The 9845-nt window shown below is 43.4% G+C and overlaps 1 protein-coding gene across 1 annotated transcript; it reads left to right on the plus strand.

Moving 5' to 3' along the window:
* The first annotated feature begins 1341 nt into the window (after nucleotides 1-1341).
* mppe1 (metallophosphoesterase 1) lies at nucleotides 1342-9544 on the plus strand. The gene is made up of 9 exons (XM_080544411.1): nucleotides 1342-1809; nucleotides 3838-3946; nucleotides 4980-5083; nucleotides 5343-5423; nucleotides 5826-5934; nucleotides 6289-6366; nucleotides 6518-6640; nucleotides 6986-7126; nucleotides 8022-9544. The coding sequence occupies exons 1-9, from the start codon at nucleotides 1574-1576 to the stop codon at nucleotides 8217-8219; spliced, it is 1179 nt and encodes a 392-aa protein (XP_080400537.1). The 5' UTR covers nucleotides 1342-1573; the 3' UTR covers nucleotides 8220-9544.
* The last annotated feature ends 301 nt before the right edge of the window (nucleotides 9545-9845 follow it).

Consider the following 9845-nt stretch of genomic DNA (forward strand, 5'->3'; position numbering starts at 1 on the left):
GCAGGGAGTTGGGCACCGGTGATGCACTGGGCCGTTTTAACCATCCGGTGTGTTAGTCAGAATGCTCTTGATGGTACACCGATAGAAGTTTACCAGAATTCTAGGAGACACATGGGCTTTTTTCAGTCTCCTCAGGAAGTATAGACGCTGCTGCGCCTTTTTGACCAGGGTTGAGGATCCAAGAGAGGGCCTCGGAGATGTGGACACCCAGGAACTTGAAGTTGGGGACACGCCCCACCTATCGAATACAACCATTTTTTCAATGTTATTATATCATCTAGGCTACACACCACACACAAAAACAAAATCAAACAAACATGTAATAGACCTACATTGATTTAGGATAGGTATTGGATGGCAAGAATTGAAGTAACTGAAAACATAAGCATGACCATGCTGCTGCATTGTCGGTATTTTTTTTTATCATCCTGCGTTGCAATAAGATGTGGGATTTTTTTTTAGGACAGGGACAGACCTAATCCTCTTAGAGGGGAAAACCAATATGAGGTGTGCGTGCGTGTGTTATTACTCTCAGGATCAGAGATAGGGGACAGAGAGAGAACATCCTAGTTGAGTTGATGATCTGATTTAATACATACAGGTTACATTAAAATTGCTTTGTGAGTTCGGGTCATGGGTCATGGGTCATGGGTCAACCATCTTGACCCAGACAATATTGCTTTCTATAGGATATAATTAGCTACATAATAGGGCATAGTGGGCCTAGTCCTTGCGTTTATCAAAAATAAATACCATCAAATTACACATTACAAAACAAATGTCATCCTCATTTCAGTGAACGCACGCCCTTGTTTTGTCCGAATTCTGGAACAGTTCCGAATAAGTTCGTTGCACACGCGGGCTGACAAATTCAAAGTTGCCAAAAAGTAGTTTTTTATTTTTTATTTTTTTTTACAATAAATCTCCACCTACAATCGAAAATCGTGTGACAAAAGCCTTAACCCTATAGCCTAACCCTAAATGATGCGAGGCTGCATATTTACTGCATGAGTACATCTTGAGGAATGTCGTCTGTCCAGTCGGTCGTCTGTTTTTAACGTCTTGGACACTACGCCTGCGTACGCGTCCGCATCGTGTAAATTGCATAGATTTGTTTTGCCAAAACGACTAATTGCAAAAGTATATAATTAACTATCAGTTGCGTAACAATTGTATGTTTTCTTGTGCTGGCCAGTCTAATCTACCGATCCACGTGACGCACCGGGCGTTTCTGAGAACTTTTACTTTTAGTGATAAGCGCAACAGCATTGTGATATGGATTTGTTATAAATAGACTACCTGCTTCTTGACTTGGTGAGCCACGACTTCCACGGGGAAACTTGAACCGCTTCGCACTTTTGACAATGGTAACTAGGCAAATTAGTGACACGTGAGTCAAATTGGGGGAGCAAACTGTCGCAAGGTAATGCAAAACGAACCAAAATAGTCCAAATTATCCATTATTACCCTATATTGTAAGCTGTTACACTTTTTTTTCTCAAATTTAGCAGGATTTAGCCCGAACTGCAGAGAGTGTGTGAGAGAGGACCAGATTAACATTTCCTTCTCAGACATGCTTGGACAGAGTGTCAAATGTAGATGGACTCTCACTTTTGCCATGGCGCTATCTGTCAGCTTCGTTTTTATATTCTGTGAATATTTGATCTATTACCCCGCAATTCTGCGATGTTCCTGGCCGGAGTTGACAGGGGACGTCGGCGGGACACACCCTCCGCTGCGCGCCCTGGTCCTGTCAGACACGCACCTTCTCGGGGCCATCAAGGGACACTGGCTCGACAAACTGCGAAGGTATTGTACAGTCACAGCAATCATGTTATGGGCGCATGTTTTATTTTCATCATACATAGTCTCCATAGTCTACACAAGTACCTAAAAACATAAGCATGTCCATGCTGTAGCCTAGTCATATGCATATTTGACTTGTACTATCCCTATTGGGACGAGTTGACAGTTCAAAGTCCGTCATTATCATACTGTGTTGCAATAACAACTGGGTAGATAGTGGACTATGCTGTGAAATGGACAGGGACAGACCTAGGCTAATCCTTGATCCTCCTAGATGGGAAGTGCATTATTCAGTCAATGTCATGAGTTATATGAAATCACCATGGCATCTAACCTGACAGACAGGCAGAGTAGTGTTCAGATAAAGACTGTGACTGCTATGCCTCATGTTGACATGGACCGCTGGATGAGTTGTAGCATTCAGTTTGGTTAATCTAGGACGAGCTCTCCCTTGGGTGTGAGACTGGAGTAACTCAGGCAACGGACTCAATTGCACGACTCAGACAAAAATCATGAATCAAAAAACAAAAGTCTTTACTTTCAAAAAGGGTTCGGTACACAGGTGGTCAGTCAGGAGAAAGGCATACACATCCGGTAAGGAGAAGAGAAAAGGCAAAGTGAGGTAAACAATCAAAAACCAGGAATACTAAACTCTAGGGGAAATCGCTGGACCACTCGACACAAGGTAGATGAACTGCCACAGAGAAACAGGGAACACACAAGCTATGTCTTAAGCCTGCAAACTGCGACACTTTAAATGAATGTGCAATAACACTATGTGCAATAACACTATGTGCAATATGACAACCCTAGGGTACATAAGGTTGCAGAGAAATAGGAAATGTTAGAATAGGTATAGCATAGCATAGAGTACAGCACAGTGTTTTATCTGTACAGTATAGTATAGTGGATAGTGTACATAGCCTTTATTTATGTAAACCAGCTCCTTTCCCTTCTTGTTTTTTTAGTTTTTTTTCTCTTTCCTAGCACCAGGGGAGCCCCCCCTCCCAAATTTCGTTGTTTGGTACCTGTACTATATCAATGACAATAAAGACCATTCATATTCATTCAAATACACTGGAGAGGGACCGGTAATGAGGGACAGGTAATGAGGGACAGGTGAAACTAATCCGGAGGAGGAGTAGACAATCACACAGGCAGAGAGAACACACGAGGGCAGGGACTGAAGTATCTGAAATGAGACAGGAAGAGAGAGTATATCAAAACAAAACAGGAAATAATGAAAGAAAGGCATGAACAGGGAAAACATGAACTAAGGAACAGGGCGAGACATCACACTGGGATACTGTGGCTCAGTTGGTAGAGCAGGATGACTTGATTTGATTTGATTTGATTTGATTTGATTTGATTTATTGTGGAATTAAAAAGACAGTTTCCAAGGGATAAAAACACATGATAAAGCGCAAGCGCTTATTTCCATCATGGTCCCTGATTGAGGACAGGGCAGACAGTTACCATAAAACAAATTTACAGAACATGATAAAAACCATAAAAACCAAACATAGATAGTTCTACAAATTCCCTGCACTCCCTACCTATGACGTGTTTCTACTCTGTCATTTCACTGGCTAGACAGTTCTTTACTGCACGTTTAAAGCTTACCTCTCCCTCTAAGCTTTTTAGGGCCACTGGACAAACAACCCTTAGGTTGTGGGTTTGATTCCTGCTAGATGTATACTGAAAAATGTATGCACTCACTGCAATGTAAGTCGCTTTGGATAAAAGCGTCAGCTAAAGGTTGTAGATATGGATACGACCATGTTTCTACCGGGGGCTTCACTTGCCTATACATTTGTTGTAAGTCGCTTTGGATAAAGACGTCTGCTAAATGCCATACATGTAAATGTACTATGGATGACTGCTATTGCTGGCCATTCATGTTGGAGAGATGAGGATGGTTAACAGTATATTTCCCTCCTAACCAGGGATGATTGTAGAGATTGGCATATGATATTATCTAGATAGAGAATGGTGTGTGTTCTATATGACAGTTTGTTTTGCTCCTGCTAGAGAATGGCAGATGGAGAGGGCGTTCCAGACAGCTGTGTGGCTGCTGCGTCCAGAGGTCGTCTTCATTCTAGGAGACATCTTCGACGAGGGCAAATGGAGTTCCCCAAAAGTACAGTATACAGTGTCTGCTCTGCTATTAGAACATACATACACACACACTCACACACACGCATGTGTAGGGATTTGAGCTCTTCAGTTGTCGTTCCATAGTGATGGGAGGGAGATGCCCTTTGTCTTTGACCGTGTGTGTGTGTGTGTGCCAAACCCTATCCAGTATTAGCTTACACACTCTCATAACATAATAACATAATTGTGTGACGCAACCCTTATGTAATGGTTGTTTGTACGAGGTCAGAGGACCCAATAGCACGACTCAGAGGCAGAAAACCTAAATCCAAAAGAATAGTCTTTACTCCAAAAATGAGGTGGGTCCACGGGTACACAGTCAGAGAGTAAGGCAGAATATGCAATACCGGGTTCGGTACACGGGAAGTCATGAGATGAGAGGGGCAGATAATCCAAAGGAGTAAGCAAAAACAAACAAAGATCAAACACTAGGAAATCAATACGCTGGGATGTTTTGACTCAAAAGGCACAAAGACGAACTGGCAACGAGACAGAAAATGACACAGAGGGAATAAAATACACAGGGAATGAAGCTAAGGGACAGGTGAAATCAATCATGGCGGGGTAGATAATTACAGAGGCGGGTAACAAAGTGACCGAAACTAAAACAACAGGAGAAAATAAAGAAATAAAGAAATAGAAACCCAAAATTAATGTTTAAAAAGATGTTACACCTCAGTCCAGCTGAGCGAGGAAGAGAATAATAATAATAGTCAGAGAGGTGTCATTCTTTTATCAAACAGACAGAGATTAAAGATTAAAGAGGCAGACAGAAAGGAGAGGAGATGTGTGTCAGAGGAGAGCTGGGACCGGAATCCGATCCCACACTGCAGTAACAGACTATAGTAGCACAACTATTTGTGCTCAAATATTTGTGCAGAAGCTGGTAGCACTAACTGCTAGAACCAACCCTAGGGGCGTTCTCCTGACTGTCGTAGCAGTGTTAAGGCAGATGTTGATAGCTCAGCTAAAAGTGTCCTCCCTTGACCCTTGACCCTGTGACCTGACACCCTTAGGACTGGGAGGATGATGTCCGGCGTTTTCACCGGATTTTCCGTCGGCCCAGCAGCACAGAGCTGATTGGCGTCGTCGGGAACCATGACATCGGCTTCCATCACGAGTGAGTTCAGAGGTCACACGGAACAAACAAAGAGCCAGTCGACACTGAACACAACTCACTCTCTCTGATCTTTCACTGATCGAGAGAAAACGGCCACTAACACAGCTTAAGCTTTGTAATGTAGTTTTGTGTGTGTGCGAGCGTGTGTGTGTGAGCGTGTGTGTGTGTGTGTGTGTGTGTGTGTTGTGTTAGTGCATATGTCTCAGAAACAGGTTTGCTTGTATTCATCTGGATAAGGTGTTTGTTTCCCTCTAACCAGGATGAACTGGTACAACCTGGAGCGCTTTGAGGAGGTCTTCAACGCCACTTCTGCCAGAGTCTTTACCAAGAAGGGAGTGAAGTAGGTGCCTCTGAATGACTATGGCTCACCAGTGTGTGGGTTCCATACACTATAAATGTGCCATTTCAAACACAGGTTTGTGTGTGTGTGTGTGTGTGCGTCTCCTGAGACACCCGCTTTTCCCCTTTACTGTCCCCCCCAAGACTTCTACTGCCCCCCCCTGTACTGTTTCTCTGTTTCTCCAGTGTCTATCTATACAAAAGAAAAAAAATCGGTATTCTTCTTTTCCTTCTATCACGGAGACTGCCAATGGCCCCGGGCCTGAGCTAGATTACTCTTCCTGCTACGACTGGTGGATTGATGATTCACTTGATTAGTCAAATGTATTGATTGTAAGTCGCTTTGGAATAAGGCACCTGCTAAATGCCCAAAATGTAAATGTAAAAATGTGCGTCTCCTCAGTTTTGTGCTGGTGAACAGTATGGCCATGCATGGAGACCGATGCCCCATCTGTTTGGCTGAAGAGGACAAACTCCACACTCTCTCTCAGGCTCTAAACTGCTCTACACAGGTGAACTTCAACATCATCATCTCTCCGTCTGTCTTTCTCACTCTGTCACACACAGACCACAGAACTAGTACTATTGTCACCTTGTTGTCACTCTTTGTCACTTTTTATGACTTATTATTGAATTGTTGAGTGTTGCCAACTGCTGTTGTGGAGCGTGGAGCAAGATCCCCAAAACATTTCACTGTCAATTACAACTGTATGCGATATGAGTGAAATTTGATTTGATTTGAACTGATTTGTGGGTCAATCTGTGCTAGTTAGATCCAGTCCCTCGTATTGGGCGGGATATGGTGAGGTTCACCTTCTTAAAGAATCTAATCTGAATTGACCAGACTGTGACGTTGTATCTCCCAGAGCCCCACGTCTGGCAGCAGGAGAAAACACTGTCATGATCTGGAGCACTTCCCCTCGTCATTACCTATCATCTTACAGGTACAGTCAGGTGTGTGTGTGTGTCGGTGTGTGTGTGTGTGTGTGTGTGTGTGTGTGTCGGTGTGTCTCGGTGTTCTCTTACAGTGGAGCGTTACGGTGTGCTCAGCAGTGCTCAGCAGTGTTGTGTTGTGTGTCTAACCTTGGTCTGCAGCACTACCCTCTGTACCGCCTGAGTGACGCTGCGTGCACGGGCCAGGACGCCGCCCCCCCAGAGGTGCGCCACCAAGTGTTCCAGGAGCGCTATGACGTGTTGTCCCAGGACGCCTCTCAGAGAGTGAGCACGCACGCACGCACACACACACACACACACACACACACACACATACACACACTCTTCTTTATTCACCCCCACCCCCCCCCCCCCACACACACACACACACACACACACACACACACACTCTTTACTCTAACCCTAACCCCACAGCATGCAAAGGATTTATGACATGTCTCCACAATGTACAAGTCTCCACAAAGATTGTGTCCTAAATATTTCTGAAATTGTATAATTATTTGTAATGAGAACATAGATACACATACAGAACATACAGAACATATAGAACATAGATATGTCTTAAACGGGCTCGCGAGTGGAGAGAAGTCAAAGGGTTTCTTTCCCCAGTTACTTTGGTGGTTCCAGCCCCGGCTCATCCTGAGTGGCCACACCCACAGTGCCTGTGAGGTCCTCCATGACAACAAGCACCCTGAGATTAGCGTTCCATCCTTCAGCTGGAGAAACCGGAACAACCCCAGCTTCATTCTGGTAACTATAGTAACTACACCGCTTCATACTTCATACTACACAGCTACATTCGTTCTGATTAGGGATGCACCAATACTGATACCAGTACTCATACCTAACACTGTGCTCAGATGTAGACATTGAAACTGTAGTCTATGTTGCTGGTAGGTCATTTTCACGTCGGCCTCACGTGCTGGAAAATAGGTTGACACTCTGACTCTAGTGAGCGAGCAGCAGCAGCCAGCGTCAGGCGCGCCTGAGAGCGCCTCTCACGCAGGCTGTGTGTCTGCTCTAACCTGTTAACATGGGCGCCTACATGAAACTCACACACGCCGCTGAGGTAAGGCGAGGTTGGCGCTTCCAGTGCGATACATGGCTTGTAAAGAAACTTACATTTTAGGACTGTTCAAAAGCAAGGACTGTGTGATCTAGTTATGTGTTTTTAGCATGTTCATGTTCTATCAGCATGTTGTGATGTGCTACACATGCAGTTAGATGTTACATAGCAATGTTTTTTTGTTAGCTGCTAGCTAATTACCAACGCGATGGTAGCAAACGCCTGTTTTGATCAAGAGCGATTCTCTCCGGTACTTGGTTGTATGAATGTGTACCAACATTCAAAATAAGCATATCTTCTTCAACTATTTTCCTGTCACATATTTAATTTGTTACAGTCCGAAAGTGAGGAACAGCTGATGAAAATAAACGTGTTTTCAAAGTCAGTGTTAAAACTATAATGGTATTATGAATTACTCATATCGGTACTCGGTATCGACAAGTACCCAAAAGTAAGTACTTGTACTGGGTCTGAAAAAAAAGTGGAATCGAGTCGACTGTATTTAAACTGATGACTAAACTGAAGACTTCAGATTCTCAGTTCTTGATCCTAAAGTGTGCACTCTCCTCCTCCTCCCAGGGCACCTTCTCCCCGACCGACTTCCGGTTGTCCAAGTGTTTCCTGCCCGAGGAGAGCAGCGTTGTGGCCGTCTACTGTGGCAGTGCCATGCTGTTCTCCCTTCTGCTGCTGGCACACCTCCACCTGTTCAGGGGCACCCTGCACCTGACCAGAGGCCTGACTGCCCTGCTGGGGTTGGGCAAACACAAGGCTCTGTGACGCGGTGGACGCTCTGGACGCTCTGGGTCGTCCTTGTCGCACTGAGGATGTGTAGTGCAGCACATTGCTGCTGTATCATATTGATGCGGACCCTCGATGTTCAGAGCAGTGCGTTTGATGTTTTAGGCACGGGGCGGGGAGTTTGGCGCTCTGGCCAAGTAAAGGTAGGGGGGGGGGACGCTGTCCATCCTGACCACCAGAGAGCAAGATAGAGCTGTAACCATATTGTTTACACCTATCCACACCTCTAAAGATCTACAATTCCTAGGGGTTAGGGATCGATTTGGAACCCCGACTGAAGCACCATGTAAGGGCAGGTACCACTGGTGGTGGGTGACTAATGTAGCCTGTCATTTTAATGTTCGGATCTTTTTAAATCAGATTTTTATTCTTGTTAGTTCTTTTTAAATGGGCAATCTTAAGCTTTTTATTTTTTATTTTTTACAAATTGTTAAATTATCTGTCATATTCTTTCTGCATATTCAGTTCAGACAAACACAACACAAGAGTCTTCTGATGTGCCTCTTTATTAAAATAAAAATATTTTTTTTGTATTCCTTAAAGGACTGACACAAAAGTATATCATCACTCCTGGCTCTCTGAATAGACTTGCACATGTAAAAGCTGCAGTTGAGTGTAAAGAAAGGTCTATCTAACAGTGCCGACACACTCACAAGGCCTGGGAGCGCCGGGAAGGGCTCTCAACGACCACACCATCACTATTGTCTCATCTCAGCTCGTCCTATTTAGGTTTATGCCTATGCATGTGTATGCATACATACTCTCTAGACATTCATAAATGTGTATACGCATAGGCACACACATTACTATGTATAATTGTACATATAGATTTATAGAATATATGTATATCTTTATAAATGTATATGTACATATATTATTAATATAAAATGCATATGTACAATGTACATATACAATGCGTGAGTACATGTGTGTGTACGTGTTTACAGTACATGCATGCTTCAAAGCACACCTACACACACATTTACTGGCGCGCGCATGTATACATCTCACACACACTTCAGATTCTAAAAAGATAGCTAGTTCTGCCACTCCACCTTAACTGTAGGAAAACAACGCCAGGTTGCCATAGCGACATGTCAATGGATTTTTCCAATGTATTAAAGCTGAGAATCAGAAATAAAAATATAAATGTTTACCGTCCAAAGAAAAGAGGATGAAGGCATATCTCTGCCTCCTCGGTCGTCACCCAAGGTAAGTGGTTAAATTTGCATAATGTATACAGGATTTTGTATTAACCCCCCCCCCCCAAGCTAATTCTTTTCTAAATGTTCTACTAAATAACATTTCCTTTTTATAAACCAGAAAAAACTAAACTCTACAGAGAGAGAGAGATAGAGAGAGTCTCTACAGTCAGAGAGAGTTTGACATGAAGCTGTACAGCGCAGTCAAAAACATACTTACATCTCAGCTCAATGTACAGGTACAGCCATTATCAAGGCACAAAGATCTTCTACAAGTCATTTTTTTTTCTTCTCAATAAAGTTGTACAAAATAACATTACATTTTGCAGTCTGTACAAGATAATCAACCTTGCACAGTGTACAAGATAATAAACAAAAAACAAAAATATATTATATATATTTA

Source organism: Nansenia antarctica (assembly GCF_963989245.1).
Source record: "Nansenia antarctica genome assembly, chromosome: 13".
NCBI lineage: Eukaryota > Metazoa > Chordata > Actinopteri > Argentiniformes > Microstomatidae > Nansenia > Nansenia antarctica.